This window comes from Rhodamnia argentea, chromosome 7, assembly GCF_020921035.1.
Source record: "Rhodamnia argentea isolate NSW1041297 chromosome 7, ASM2092103v1, whole genome shotgun sequence".
Classification (NCBI taxonomy): domain Eukaryota; kingdom Viridiplantae; phylum Streptophyta; class Magnoliopsida; order Myrtales; family Myrtaceae; genus Rhodamnia; species Rhodamnia argentea.
The window spans coordinates 29,881,551-29,897,896 of record NC_063156.1 but is presented as its reverse complement, the minus strand read 5'-3'; the positions used below and the strand labels follow the sequence as shown (position 1 = coordinate 29,897,896).

General features: G+C 40.6%; 1 protein-coding gene and 1 pseudogene across 3 annotated transcripts; one reads left to right on the top strand and one right to left on the bottom strand.

Annotated features, from left to right (window-relative positions):
• The first annotated feature begins 1,298 nt into the window (after positions 1-1,298).
• On the top strand, positions 1,299-9,633 carry LOC115749484 (annotated as a pseudogene).
• Positions 9,634-10,472: 839 nt separating this feature from the next.
• On the bottom strand, positions 10,473-14,972 carry LOC115749576 (pentatricopeptide repeat-containing protein At5g61990, mitochondrial). 3 transcript variants are annotated; one of them, XM_048282407.1, is made up of 4 exons: positions 11,673-14,972; positions 11,533-11,623; positions 11,329-11,441; positions 10,473-10,829 (listed from the first exon to the last, which is right to left on the bottom strand). In XM_048282407.1, the coding sequence occupies exon 1, from the start codon at positions 14,953-14,955 to the stop codon at positions 11,728-11,730; it is 3,228 nt and encodes a 1,075-aa protein (XP_048138364.1). In that variant the 5' UTR covers positions 14,956-14,972; the 3' UTR covers positions 10,473-10,829; positions 11,329-11,441; positions 11,533-11,623; positions 11,673-11,727. The 3 variants fall into 3 exon arrangements, with proteins under 3 accessions (XP_048138364.1, XP_030542315.2, XP_030542316.2); XM_030686455.2 differs by having other exon boundaries at positions 11,533-14,972; XM_030686456.2 differs by having other exon boundaries at positions 11,334-11,441; positions 11,533-14,972.
• Between the last annotated feature and the right edge of the window lie 1,374 nt (positions 14,973-16,346).

Below are 16,346 nucleotides of genomic sequence, written 5' to 3'. Positions count from 1 at the left end.
AGCACATTAATTATAAAGAGTCATCACTAATCATATTAGTCGTAGTGATTTAGGAAATATGGAAAAATAGTGTCATGCATTTTGAATACGTAATGATGACTTTTATATTTTTCGAAATTTATTTTGGTCAATTTCCTAACATACAATACATTATTCCATAAGAAATGGAAAATTTTTAATAATTCTCTAAAATGACTTATTCGTCGAATATGGACTAGCATATGACATATAATTTTTTGTAACGAACACCTAACATCATTTATTTGTGAAAAAATAATACAAATTTTCCATGAACTTTGGCCCAATATGTAATATGATCCCTCAATAATATTTGATATTTTTACAAATAATTTCCTCAATGTTGTCCCTTAACTTGAATTAAGAGAAGGATAATATTGAAATTTTCATATAGTTCAGGGTCTACATTAAACATGTACTAAAAATTTAGGGGCCACATTGTACATTGGATCAAAGTTTAGAGATTATGTAAATAGAGATGCGAAACTAAGGGAAACAGTTACAAAAGGACAAAAGAGGATGACTCATAGCAATAATCAACCCCAATGCAACAAGTAGGGATGAGCACGGTTCCAGGGTTGAACCTAATACCTAAAATCGTACCGGTGGAGAACGGGTCCGGTTCCAAGTTTTAAGGTATGCATGATAGGTTCTAGATTCCAAAAATAAGGGAACCCGTTTCGACAGGTAGGTTCTAGGTTTCGGACTTTAGGTAAATAGAACTTGAAACCTGTAACTTGTGACAATTTCTTTTTGTTTTTCTTAGTATATGTCTTCCTTGGATGCTACGGTATTTCATGATATCCGATGATAAGTGTGTAAAAAATCTAAAACCACTATTCGGAAGTTCCATTTCTAATGATATTTATGGTAGACTTTTACTTTGTTCATGTTTCATATTCATTCGAGTGTCTAATATGAGTTGTGATTAGTTAATTATAATAGCAAATGGTGATTATTAAATATGATAATTCACTATAATAGTTCAATCAAAAGTATAGGTGAAACCGAGCGGACCTTGAAACCCGATTCCAAAGGAACCTCTTGACGGGTAGGTTCCGGCTCACGCCTAGCGGCTAGCCCGGGTTGTCTTGGTCCCACTCTATTGCCAATATATATATATTCTCGCTTGTTTGGGACGGTGAAGATAGAGGTGGCAGGTTCGGCCGAATCGCCGGTTCCGGTTCCAGGTTGGAACTGTGGGCCCGGTTAACGGGTCGGTTCCGGGCCCATTTGGCCATGTCTAGGTGAACAGACTTTCCCTGCTCCTGCTCTGTTGAATGGGACTCGGCATTGACTTGCGTCGACTATTTAATGCATTGCCAGCGTCTCCTCTCCATCTGATTCTACTTCCTTTCTTGCTTACGTCCCTCCAAGGTCTGGTTGCTCTGGCTTTTTGCTCGTTCCTAGCATTAGCAGCAACTCCTCCCACTACGAGCTTGAGGGCCTTTGTCCGGGCTTTCCTTTTGCTCCTGCTTCTTTCCTGCACCCAATCCAAGTACATTGACTACAACACAGCTCCCGTGTCGTGCCCGGCAAGCTCAACGTCCATTTGGTCCCTCATACCCACGGCGACGTCGGCCGGTTGAAGACCGTTGATCAGTACTACGTCGGTTCCAGCAATACCATTCAGGTTGCCTCGCACTCCCGACCCAAAAGTCTCCGTCATCCTTTCTTTCCTAACGAAACGTGTTATCTTTACTGTCTTTTTGATGGATTCAGGGCGCTTGTGTTGAGAATGAACTGGACTCCATAGTTCCCGCACTGCTCGCCGACAAGAACCACAAGTTCATCTATGCGGAACAGGCTTGAACTTGCACCCTCTCCCCTTCTTTTTACCTTCTTTCGCTTTCTTTAACCTGACTTATTATTAGGATATCCCCTCTGTCCATGCAGGCTTTTTTCCAACGTTGGTGGAGAGGTCAGAGCGAGCAAGTCCAAAGTACAGTCAAGCAGCTCGCGAATTCAGGTCAACTGGAGTTCATGTAAATGACCCACTCCCACTCTTTTATAATAATTAACCCCTGCTGTGTGGTTGAGGGAGAGGAAGGAAAAACTACTTTCTGTTGAATTGTCCAGAGCCAGTCTGTGCCTTTTAGCTTCGTTTTACTTGCCAACCAAGTAACTGACTCCCCGTGACGCATCTTTATATTCATCCGTGAGCGTGACGATTCTAATTGTCCATTTCTATCTTTCAGGCACAGAAATGGAGGAATGTGCATGCATGATGAGGCAACAGCTCATTACATTGACATGATTGATCAGACAACTCTTGGTCACCGATTTATCGAGGAAGAATTTGGTGTAACCCCAAGAATTGGTTGGCAAATTGATCCTTTTGGTCATTCGTCCGTGCAGGCTTACTTGTTAGGAGCAGAGGTCTTGCCTTCTCTATATATACTTTTAACATATGCACCTCTTCGTCTCAAGGAAGAACGCCGGTCAAGTGATGGATTGGATCTTTGATGATCCAGGTCAACAGCATTGATTTCATGGCTTGCTCACCACAAAGTTTACTTACGCTGCTTACAGGTTGGATTTGATTCTGTTTTCTTCACACGAATTGACTACCAAGATAGAGCCCAACGGAAAGCAGAAAAAACTCTCGAGGTTGTCTGGCGAACATCTAATTGTCTTGATTCATCTGCACAGGTGAGTGCTGGAGAATTTTGTCTTCTCCCTCCTTGATGGAGGAACTTGATACATCCCCGTACAAATTGACCTTTGTTGTCCAGAGTATTCTTCAAAGCTTATTTGGATTCACAAGTATATGCATTAAGAATTTTCAGTCCTCTGTAGATATTTGCCGGAGCATTTCCACATAACTATGGACCTCCCAATAATTTCCATTATGAAGTTAACGATGATTCGCCTATTGTTCAGGTAATTATCAAGTTTTTCAGGATTTACCCTGTAGATTCATATTATTGTCTATCTAATATTATTACATTGTGTCAATTCGCAGGATGATTACAATCTGTTTGATTACAATGTCCCGGAGCGAGTGAATGAGTTTGTGTCTGCTGCCATATCACAAGTAGGACTGGCATAATAAGATAGCAATTCATTTGACTTAGGAACCTTGCAGGATTTAAATTCCATATGCTTTCAGCTTCTCAGCTTCTTGTCAACGTGATCTGTCTGTTCATAATCCATACAAAGCAGTGGATAATATTTCCCTTCAGAAGCAATTTATCCTGGATGACGTGAATATTAGACTTCGGATTATTTACTCAAGAGGAGATACTACTCCTTTTTAATGATGTATCGACTGTTTGTTGAGTTCTTTCATCGGTTGGCTCTTGCTTTGGAGTGAAATTGATACTTCTGTCGAGAATGATTCATATCTTTGTTCCGCTAGTAAATGAACCAAATCATTGTTGCCAAAACAATCTCCATCCGAATTTGGGCTCATCAGAAATGCCCATCTAATCTGTTTTTCAGGCCAACATCACTCGTACAAACCATGTCATGTGGACTATGGGCAATGACTTCAAGTACCATTATGCGCAGACATGGTTCCGGCAATTGGATAAATTCATTCACTACGTCAATCAAGTTAGTATCTACTATCTTTTATGCTATCAGAAATGCATCATGATGGATTGCTTCTATGCACTCATGATTGATTACTTTATGTAATTCTCCGGGTTCAAGTGATATTGGTCAACATTGACTAGTTTTTGCTCCATTTGATAACTATTATTGACAATGCATCCTATGAATTCACAACTTTACATTCTAGAACATGAAAGATGCAAATACCTTGCTACCACCTGATGACCACATTTTGCAATACCATTGCTTCATAGCACACAGACTAGAGTAATGTCGAACAACTGTGGCATCTTATGATTTTCGTGCATATCTCGTTACTGACTACTAAATTTGCAATCCCTTTGAAATCCATTTCCCAGTTAACTCCAGCAGTCTTATGTCAACATGATCATTTCTCACTCAAATAAACATAGATAAGTGATTTTCATTTTGTTCTCAATGCAATTTGGAGTGATTTCTAGGATGGACGGGTCAATGCCTTGTACTCGACCCCTTCAATTTACACCGATGCCAAGCATGCTTCCAACGAGCAATGGCCACTTAAAACTGGGGACTTCTTTCCGTAAGCTCGTTGTCTTAGAGGAACATAAAAGTTGCATAAAAATATTCTTTAATATTTTTTATCTTGACCTCTCAAAGATGCAGATAAGCAGATCAAATAAATGTTTACTGGACTGGATACTTCATGAGCAGGCCTGCCCTCAAAGGCCACATAAGGATGCTGAGTGGTTACTACTTGGTAACATCCACGTGACCCAGCTCTCAATTCCAATTTCCAGTAACACATTTATTAAGCTCATGATCATATGCAGATGAGTTATGAATATCGGCCTTTCCATATATAAATAGGCTGCCAGGCAATTAGAATTTTTGGCAGGAAGAAAGAAACTGGGGCCAAACACTGATTCCTTAGCTGACGCTTTAGCCATTGCACAGCATCACGATGCAATTACTGGTACTGAGAGACTGCATGTTGCTGATGACTACACCAAGCGACTCTCTGCAGGCTCCACCGAGGTTTAGCTCGTTATATCCTCCTGAGAGTTTTCAAGACATATGACCACATATATTCCGAGATTCTTGTGACTCGTATTTACTTTGTCAGGCCGAGGACATAGTTGCAGCATCTCTTGCCTGCATGATGGAGTCACCCAGAACAGCTTCTTGCAACTCTTCAGAGACAAAAATTCAACAGGCAAATGCAATGAACTGTTTTAAAATTTCCTAGGATTAGTCTGCTTCAATATGAGCTTTTAGCCCGTCACATAACAGCCTTATTATGTGTCTGCAGTATACTTTTTGCATTGGTTGCATAATAATTAGAGATGAGACATTAAAAATGCACCTACATCCACTTTAGCATCAAACTGACATGCAATGGCTAAATATTTGAGTCAGCATTGATGGAAGAGATTTAGTAAATACTTACTCTTCCCTCTAAAAATTTGCGAACTGTTCTGCACTGTACAGTGCCTAGCAGTCTGTTACTTCAAAATCATGACATGCTAATTTCTGATCTGTCTTCTTGGCATGAGTTCAGTGTCCACTTTTGAACATTAGTGACTGTCCACCATCAGAAGTTGATCTATCAACTGGGAAGAAGCTGGTGAGTATTGCAAAACACCTTGGATGGATTTTCATAAACTACCCAAAAAGCAAAAAAGTTGGCGTTTAAGACATAATTTTTGTAGGTGTTTGTTGTCTACAATTTCCTAGGATGGAAAAGACAGGATGTTATAAGAGTTCCTGTGAGTATTTGACTTACTTTTATCTTAGAAAGACAAATTATTAATCGTTATTAGAGTTCCTGTGAGTTTTTGACATACATGGTATGGTACAGGTTGTTAGTGAAGATGTTAGCGTTCAAGACATAAGCTAGATATGCATTATGGTCTTGCTTCCAAATAGCTTATAGATTTTGGGAAAAATGGTTGCGTGAAACAAATGTTGTTGAAATTCTCAAGATCCTCTTTAAAGATAATTTAGGTAATGTTTGCTACCTGCCGTGCCATCACCATGCACATTAAGCATCATGCAGTCACTATGTGGAATGAAAAGGAACACAAGGGCCTATAACATCATCACCAGATGTGAATTTATTCATGATGAAAGTTTCTAGAAGCATTTCATGGGTCAATTTCATGCAAGACACTTGGGCAGTTGGGCTAACCTCATAAGCCCTATCTGTTAGGAAATGACTAGGTATCCTTTTATCACTTGGAGTTAGTCTGCATCAGGTACGCATATATGTCCATTGCTCTTTATTCAAGATGACAATTCTAGCTTCCTAGTCTAGCTTATTTTTGTTAGACATTTCTACTCAGAATGATACACATGAATTCTGAAATCAAGAGCAAGTTAACTAAGAAAGTCGGTCGTCAAAGTCAATTGGTAATACAATATTAATAGATTATGAAACAGAAATAACTCAGCATCATATTCTGTCTTTGGAGATTGACCATGTGATTGATCGTTCTATCTTCCGAGTATCTTAGCAAGTCCTTTCTTCAGAAAATTACTAATTTTCTTACAAGAGGTTTTACATCAGAAAATGCCACAATTTTGAAAACTGCCTGGATCTGGAGTAGAAGATAGAACTCTGTGTTTTGTGGTAACTTGAGAATTTGGCCCATATGCAGATAACAAGAGTTTACGAAAAAAAAGAGCATGTTGAGGTTGAGTTCACTGTAAGTTTGTCGATCTTATCGTTTAGCATCATCAGGGTGAACACTATGAAACACTATGTGATGACCTTATCCAATTTCTGCTGGAGCTATGTTATGCTTGTAGGTGGGGCCTATCCCGATTGATGATGATGATATCGGCAAAGAGGTTGTCACTCAGATTAGAACTACCATAAACAACAATAAGACGTTCTATGCTGATTCCAACGGTCGTGATTTCCTGAAAAGGTTAAGTCATGCAGTTGCCCCTTCTGTCCTAAAGTACTACCATATCCCTTCGTTATTTTTTGGTGCTTGTTTCTTCTTCCCCATGTCATTTGCACCAAGGTAGGGTGTTGGTAAAGATTCTGATTGTACTTTCAGTTGTTTAGTTGATCCATGAAAAATATTCTTGCAGATTCGAAATTACAGAGAAGATTGGGACTTGAAGGGTACTCGACCAGTTGCAGGAAATTATTACCCCATATGTTCTCGTCATATTGCATAACGATCTCATCCACACTGTGTACCAATTGCTCAGTCTTTTCCAGTACGTTTTCCCGCCGGCCTAGTTGAACATAATCCAGATGGAAGAACTCGTCTGATACGCTGATAAGCTAATATATGGAGAGGAAGACTTGAGGTATTGACCTTGACTTGGATGGCTTTCATGGCTCTGCAGCAGACTCAGTTCATGTCAATTGCAAACGGACTTTTGAAAACTTTCAATTGAATTAATAGGACAGAGCTGATATAATATCCTCACAGGGTAAAAATAACCACAATGTAGACGGTCAACTAAAATGTAATTTTATTCTTACATAGTCAGTCTACCACTAGTTTACTAAATTACATTCAACTGTGTGGCAAAAAGTTTAGCATCCATCTGAAAATGCTAGCTGCTTTTTGCGACATCATAGGATGACATCAGGGTTTATTTGCCTTTTCCATTAAGTTAACAGTTGAAATGCATTTCTTGATTGCCAACCCGGGATAATAGGAAGAATCCACTTTATTCGTTTTTCACTTTCAGCCCACAATTGAAACAAACCCAGATGTTGGCAGTCCTTTGTCTAACTCATATAGACGCAGTAAATTCTGGAGCTGTATGTATTATCAACCGGGTTGATTACCTATAAAGTTATCTTTTTTGCATGAATTAGTGGTAAAAGAGAAGTTTTTCAGCTTTGTCAATGTTTCAAAACCTATCGGAAGGTCCTGAATTAGACCAATGGAATTCTGTCTGCTATAATAATAACTAAAATAGCAAATTCTTCAATCACATGAGTGACATGATTAAAGTCAACTCGAGAACACTGATCCCCTTCTAGCAAAGAGTTATGAAACAGGCACATATCAGAATGCGACGGAAAAAGATCAACTTAAGCTTGATTGGAAGTGGCTTTTACTACAGACTTCGTTTAAAATGGGAAAACAGAATTTTGCTTGCTAAAGATCACGACTAGAATTTCTCCAATCCCATCAAATTACTGTTTTAGCCTCTGTTTCCTCGTTAACTCTTTGAGTAACACAAAGATCCATGTGAAAGTAAAAATGTTTTACTGCAATCAACTCCCGTGTCAATCATTCTGGTATTTTCCTTCCAGATCAATCTTGGCCTATACATTCAAGATGACAGGAAAGAGCTCTCAGTTCTAGTCGACCAAACCTGTGGGAGGTTCGAGCATCATTGATGGGCAATTGGAACTTATGCTCCACAGGTTTCTTTTATCCCTTTTGCTTTGAACCTCATTAAACTATGATAAATGCCCTATTCCATTATATCACTGGACAAGTCTAGGTCATACAGGAGACTACTTCGTGATGATGACAAAGGCATCACCGAGGCGCTAAATGAAACACTCTGTGTCATTGATCGTTGCAGGGGACTCACTGTTAGTGGTTACAGGTTCTATTCCGTTTTCTTCAATCAAAAGCCAGTTCTATTTACACATTGTAAGATGTAACCTGCAGATTGTGGGAAAGCACTACCTGAGAATTGATCCTTCAGGCAAGGGTAATAAATGGCGTGGAACATTTGGACAGGAGATATATTCTCCGCTTCTACTAGCCTTTACAGAGCAGGTGAAAGAGTAATGTCTTCGTTTTTCTTGCCGTCACTGCGGACAAAACTCATTATTATCTCATTATCGTTCTGCAGGGAGGGAACGAGGGGGCAAACTCCTTTATACCAACTTTTTCAGCATTAGCTTCTTCCTATACCTTACCTGATAATATTGCCCTGATAACCCTCCAGGTTATGAATCTCATTCTAAGTTTAGTGTTTAGAAAAGGAAAAGTTTAAGACCAATTTTATAGAGTGTGCTTTGAGATTGTATTTGTAGTTCTTCTAGATATTTTGATCAAAGATTTCTATGCTTCAGCCTGACTTTGGCACTAAAAAAACTCAAATGATGGAACAAAAAATATCTCTCTTCTTTTGCTAAATCATTGTTCTGTTTCCTCAACCAATGCAGGAGCTAGAAGATGGGAATGTCCTCCTCAGATTGGCACACTTATACGAGGTCCTTACTTTATTTAGATCGTAGCTCTCCAAAGAATTATTTACACGTTCATAACATTTTTTGAAGATGCGACCTTTCTGTGGTACTTTAAACTCAAGATTGGAGAGGACAAGGATCTGTCAGTTATGGCCACTGTCGAATTGAAGAAACTCTTTCCAGATAAGAAGGTAACTGCAGAATAGACTGAAACAGTTAGGAGTTGCATCGCTGTCAGCCGCTTAAGTGATTTGTCTCACGTTATCTTGTCCCACGATGATTCAGATGAACAGAATAGTGGAGCTTAATTTATCTGCTAACCAAGAAAAAGCGGATATGCTGAAAAGAAGACTGGTGTGGAGAGTAGAAGGCTCTCCTGAAGGAGCCAATCCAGTCAGGGGAGGTCCTGTAGATCCTATAGAACTTGTGGTGGAGCTTGCACCCATGGAGATCCGCACCTTTGTTATAAACTTTGGCTCTTAAGGGCCTTTCAAGCGTAAGAAATGCAGTGCAAATGTGAGTCCAAAGAATTTTTCTTCAGACAATCGATTAATCATGCAGGGTGACCCTCTAGAAGGCCATCCTGAATGGTACTCACTTGAGTTTGAAAGGACAAGGCATATGTTGCATGAGAAAAAAATCAGACATCATCTTACTCTCTCTATTTCTCTCTCTTCTCTGGTTTTAATTTCCAATCCCCTGGGAAATCCCATCTCCAATAAGCAGGTCTTCACAGTGGAATGACTCTTCCTGTCTACCAGCAAGACATTATGTTTCATTTCACCAATCTATCCTATACACAACAGGTCTCATATAGTAGAAATAGACGTAACATTCCATAACCAACACTTCTAGGTTAAGAAAGCATCGTATTTGGCCCAGAATCATATAGGCAATTTTGTCAAGCCTTCATTCTCTCCTTTCTGGAACTCTTTCGTTGTCATGGGATTGGTATGTACATTTTCTTTTGAATTTGGTTCTTCCTCCAAAAGAAAAGGCTACCACAACAGTAATATATATGGAGTACCCCCTTCAAATTATAATAAATTCAGGCTCCAAAACGAAACATTGGACTTGGAGTACTACGTTGTTCCAAGCATCATAAAAGAAGAACCACGGGGGCTTCATTTCACAAATTATACAGTATGGCCGACAAGTTATGTAAAACCCACATCTTGGGCGATTTACCTGCTTTATACGTTGACGCTCCAACTGTACATTCCCCAACTGCACGAAGAGCTTTACCCATGTGATGTTTATAGAGTTCTTCCTCATACGCTAACATAACAACTTCATTCATTCTGTCCTTTCCACCAGACAAACCATAACAGTGCTTGCAAAGTTAATTATCAAAGCCTTAGAGTAGTTCAAGTGCCTTGCTGATTTGTCTGTGTTATGCCCCCATTGCACAACAATGGGTCAGAGCTCCCAATACTTCAGACGTTCTACTGACTGTTAATCATGATCGTTCATGGGTTACAAGATGAACGATTATAAGATGAAAACAGTTTTATGTTCCACCAGAAGAATTCAATATAGGATTCAATGAAAACTTAGGAAAGGCGGCTTGATGCGTCTTCGTCCATTTGAGATTGATAAGTTACTGCAATATGGACTAATTAAAACGAATACAGGTGCATCGAAGGAGCTACTTCTTGCACTTACGATATATGTTATGCCAATTCTTCCCCTTCTCACGAAAAAACAGAAAAAAAATATTGTGACCACTATATCAAGACGGTTGTAAATTGGGAGCAAAGGAATGTAGTTAAATCTCCATATATAACAATTGCATTGGAGAGACAAATTGAACTGGCTTTAGTTTTAAACTGACAGCAACCATTGAGTGAGCCCACATAATCACAAGCTTACAGGTATATCCATTGTCTCCACATCCACCACCGCTAAGACCACTCTCTATCTGTTATTTTTTATTCCACTGCCAATGAGTCCCTAATGTCTTCCACGTTGATGAAAAACACTTTCGACAATTGCGGTCATGAAAATCAGTCACATGGAATCATATCACATTTGCGTGAAAGTTGAAACTAAGCCAACTCCTTCCTCAACCGTTCCCTTCCATTAGTCACTGCAAATGAAAGATTTTAGTTGAAGTGATGCCTACAGTATCAACAATTTGGAACCCAGTGATACACAGAGTCTAGAAAACAGAACACCGATTTGAACTGGATGAGCAATCTGAAGATAACCCAAGAGAAAAACCAACACAAGCAAAAAAATTGTTATGTGCAGTTTAAGTAAGTAATTTTGCCGCTATGAACAATAGTGGATGTGGCACTTCGCTTCGGCATACAGATAGCTATCCTTAACAAAAGCCAATAAGCTAATCAAATGCCCAACTACAGCCTAATAAAAATCCAAAGAGGTGACGGTTGATCGATCTGAAAAACTTCATGCAACCCACAAAATAAAACCTGTCTGAGATATCTTCATGACCAAGCGAATGTGTATATAAATATTATTTGAAGTTCCTGCACTAGGCAATTCTGAAGAAATTCATGAAGAGAAAACCGACAAAGGCCATCACAGGTACTTCCCTAAGCTTCATTTGCAGCTATATGACTGACCTTACATTTTGGAAGCAGAATGAGGAAAAGAACTCCACCGGCAACCCTTATGACTAGTACCATGACATCAGAACATTAGTCTAGTACATAACTGGGAAGGGATGCACATTCTCCTAAACAAAACGTGAATGAAAGGATTAGTTACATAGTTGTTGAGGATGTATCATAACCGAATTATTATTCAAGAAAGATTCAAGATATTACCTCTCTAGACATTATTATGACGTTTCGGTTCCAAAATTTCTTGCCATTCGCTTAGGAAGAATGCCACATGTAATAAACAATAACCATCTCAAAGAGCCATAACATGCATATCCAGGGCAGTCTAGACCCAGCAAAAGCCATCAAGAATTTGCCATTGAGTGGAGAATTACTTGAAACTTATAAAGTTTATCGATATCAAGTTGAAGCCTGAGAAGCAACTTCCATCTCTTCTTCTTTGAAGAAGTTCCCCGGGTCATTCTTGTGGCCACCAATTTCAACCTTATAAAAATCACTTAGAACAGTGGAAACTGGTAACCATCCAAGCCTAACTGCACTTTCCAGAATCTTTTCTGCTTTTTCCATACTTCCTGCTTTGGCAAATCCACAGACCAAAGTACTACATGTAGTCACACTTAGCTTAGGTTTGCGCTCTCCTATCTTATCGAGTACCATCAGAATTTCCGGAAAACTTACTTTTTCACACAATGTAGCCAAAAGATCATTATAGACACCTTCACTAATGGTAAAGCCCTTGACAAGCAATTCATCAAAAAGCTCAATAGCTTTTATCAAGTCACCTTCCTTGCAATACGCATCAACCATCACCGAATAGATTACTTCATCAGGCTCAATCCCTCGGCTCACCATCTCCTCGAAAGCAGCGAATGCTTTGGGTCTGTTCCCAGTGCTGCTCTGACCATTTATTAGGGAAGTATAAGTCACGACGTTTGGTGTCAGATTCTGCCGTTGCATCTTGATGAAGAGATCCTCTGCTTTACTTAACATTCCTGCCTTACAAAAATAATCAATGAGAATGGTATAGGTCACATGATTAGGTGCAATGTGCCTATCAACCATAACTTCCACCAAATTCTCAGCTTCACTCAGCTTTCCCAACTTGCTGAATCCATCAATTACAGCGTTGAAAGAAACAGTAGATGCAAAGCCTTTGTTCACCATATCATTAAACAAAGAAAGAGCCTTCTCTACGTTGCCTTCTTTGAAGCAACCATTGATAAGGGCAGAATAAACAAAGCTATCAGGTTGAACTCCCACGGATAGCATCTCATCAAACAAATGGAATGCCTCACCTAAATTGCCAGACTTACAGTATCCATCTATGATTGTGGCATAGGTCACTCTATTAGGAGCCAAACCTCTAGCTGAAATTCCATCAAACAGTTTCCTAGCTCCAACAATGTCTCCTAACTTACAAAGACCATTAAGCAAGGCATTGTAAGTGACAATATTAGGATTGACACATCTTTGACCCATCTCCTCGAGGAGTTGAAAAGCATCTGCTAGTTTACCCAGTTTAGACAAACAAGATATAACAGAATTGTAAATAAAAATATCAGCCACTAGGCCTTTTTCCTGGAGCTCAGAAAAAACTTCCATTGCTTCTTTTTTTTTCCCATTCTTAGAAAGTCCTTGGATCAACAGTCCGTAAATCTGTACATCTGGGAGCACTTGCCGCTCAAGCATGACCTTAACAATTGTGAACGCGTCTCCAATGTCACCTCCTTTACAATGACCATCAATAAGAGTCGTGCAGATAACACCATTTGGTGCTACACCGCAGTCTATCATCTCCATGAAGAATCTGCCAGCTGCCAGCATATCTCCTGCCTTACAATACCCACTGACGAAAGCCCCATAAGTATATTCGTTAGGCTTGAACCCCTTCTCCGACATTTCAACTAAGTATGCCCTTGCTTCTTCCATCTTGTTTGCTTTGCAGAGCCCCATGATAAGAGAATTATAACAAAAAACATCAGGTGAAATCCCTCTATCCTTCATTTCCTCGAAAATTCTCTTTGCATCTTCATACTTATTTTGTTCAATGTGGCCCTTGATCAGAGTCGTGTAAATTATTGTATTTGGTTTTACATTTGCACTAATCATCTCATCCAAAAGGTTGTTAGACGCTTGGAGATGTCCACTGAGGCATAGGCCCTTTATTATCACAGCATACGTGTAAACTGAGGGTAGCAAGTTTCTACTTTTCATCTCAATCAACATCTCACGAGTCTTAACCATGTTTTGCTTCCTACAGTATTCCTCTATCAGTGGATTATAACTCTGGGTGTCAGGGCTTGTGCCCACGACAGTCATCTCTTTGAGCAGAGTACCTGCCTTCTCCACGTCACCATTCCTACAAAGACCCGCGATGAGTACGTTGTATGTGGGAACCTTCAACTTTAGACCACGGTTAACCATCAAATCTTTGATTCTGAAAGCCTCGTCGACATCACCTTCTTTCATGAACCCATCCAGCAACGCTGTGTAGGTAATTTGTTCAGGATTTAATCCAACATGGAACATTTCATCAAGTAATGCTTCTGCCTCTCTCGACCTCCTGTGCTTACAAAACCCATCGATGAGTATGGTGTAAGTATATCGATCGGGCGTGAAACCCTGGCCAGGCATAGCCTTGAACAAACTTAAAGCGTCATCTAGGAGCCCAGATCTGCACAGTCCTCCGATCATTACGTTGAATATAACTAAATTGGGGGTACATCCCTTCTTCTTCATGTCAGAAAGCACCTGTTTAGCCCCCTCAGCATCGTCCACCTTGAAGTACGCAGTGATGAGACTAGTATAGGTGTAAACGTCAGGAACAGCACCGGCCTCCAACATGCCGCCGTAAACCTTCCAAAACAGGGGCATTCTATTGGCCTTGCACAAATCCTTGAGGAGCGTGTTGCAACACACTAAACTAGGCACGAGCCCACCGTCCATGGCACCGAAAAACACGGAGCAAGCTTCGCCCAAAAGCCCTCTCCTTTTGTAAACACTGATGGCAATCTCAAAAACCGCAACATCATTACCACTGCTAAATTGACGGTAACTCCAAAGCAAAGAGTCTAATATCTGGGACACCGGCGCGCCCGTATCGATCATCCGGTCGGCGACGCCATGGGCGAGAGGAAAAAGCATAGAATTGCAGAGAATGACGGCGAGAATCGAGAAGGAATGCAAGTTCTGGGGCACGCCCAGAAAGGAATCGGACCAGCAGAAGAAGCTGAGGAGGCGTTTGGGGTCGCGTACCTTGTTGTTGCGGAGCACGGATAGGACCACATCGGGGTTGAGCTTCTGGGGAAGGTCGGAGGAACGAAGGAGGAGCTCCCAATCATTATGAGTGAGGATGGCGGCGATCTCGCTCGCCGTCCGGTGGTTGAGCTGAGAATGCGAGGGGCTTGGGGAGGTGGAAAGTGATCGGACGCACTTGAGGCGAGCGAGTCTGGATGATATTGACATGGGCCAACGACAAGTTTGATCCTTGGAATCCGCGCGAGCGGCGATGCGAGTGTGCCTCTGCTGAGGTCCGGATGGCCACTGAACCGGAGGAACAACAGTGACGAGAGGGGGAAGAGACAATGGAGACGGCGGCGTCGGTTGGCTTTCCGCATGGGCCGCCATTCCTGGGCTTAGTTCTTGGGCCTTAGGCCTTGGGCCTTGGAATCCTCGATAATGCGCATCCTACTTTCGATTCGCTCATGTGTGCCGGGCCAAGTCCAGAGACTTTATTTTGCACGAACAATATCTCTCTTAGTCATGCGTCGTCGGATCACTTGGGTTAAAATGTAAGTTATGCGTATACGTGCACGGGGGCCGGTTCCATGTGAGGAATGACTAAGCATTCTCATGACATCTTTTTCAAAAAGTTACCTTGTTATTGGTTAAGTTCTCAATTAAGTTCGTCATTTAATTTCTCTGCGTGCATATTAATTACATGAATGGTAATGAAAAATTATATTGAATCCAATGCTTCAAATTCAAACTAAGATAAACGATCGTTAATACCTAAATTCATTTCGAAATCCCAACAATATTTCGATATTTAAGTATCCCTTTCCACATGGTAAGCAATTTTTCGGCTCGACAATATCCAAAGCCAAGCACGCGAGTTGTTTTATGCAATAAATTTACGAGAACATGCTTAAAGAGTCTCAGAAAGCACTATTATTAAGAAAAAAAGAAAAAGCCAAAATTCATGAAAAAAAAAAACCAAAACATCTATGGGTAGGGGACGTTATAAAGTATAGCTCGTAGTTTGGTTGATAAAAGTGATTAAATTGTCATTCTAAAGAGGAAACAAACCAAGAGGAAAAAGATTAGATGAATTGTGATTCGTGAATACTAAATGAACAAAATGACGAAACCAGAGCTTCTTGAGCGAGCGACACACATGCGCCCCCAAAAACCCTCCTTTCATAATGTTTTCTTTTAATAGATTTCATTCGAATTGGAGAATAATTTAAAACGTGCGGCAATCATATTATGTGTATGTAACGAGCTGTTCCAATTTACCTACGATTAGGGATTAAGGGCGCGAATGATGACTATTCTATTTTCGGGAGCCACTCCTAGCATGAGATAAATTTTCTATTTTCTATTCCCTAGGCGAGTTTCTAAGCAGAGCAACGCATTTTACAATAATACAAAATTTTTGTTTCTAAAATAGAAATTCATTTGGTAACAACATAAAATTTCTACTATTGTCGACCGTCGGCGGGCAGCAAGCGACTACCGGCAAAACCGACTACAAGCAAAAGGGTGGAACAGCAAACGACCTCCGGAGATGGGCGGACCATGGCCAAGGGATAGCGGATAGGAGGCCGGAAACCGACGACCGACGGATGGCGATTGGTGGACAAGGATCGAAGACCGTGGAACCGTCAGACGGCGATCGACAGACAACTACTGGCAAAACTAGCTACCAGCAAAAGGGTGGAGCAACAAATGGTCGCCGGAGACAAGTGGACCACGACCAACGATGACGGACAGAAGGCTAGAGACCGACGACCAAC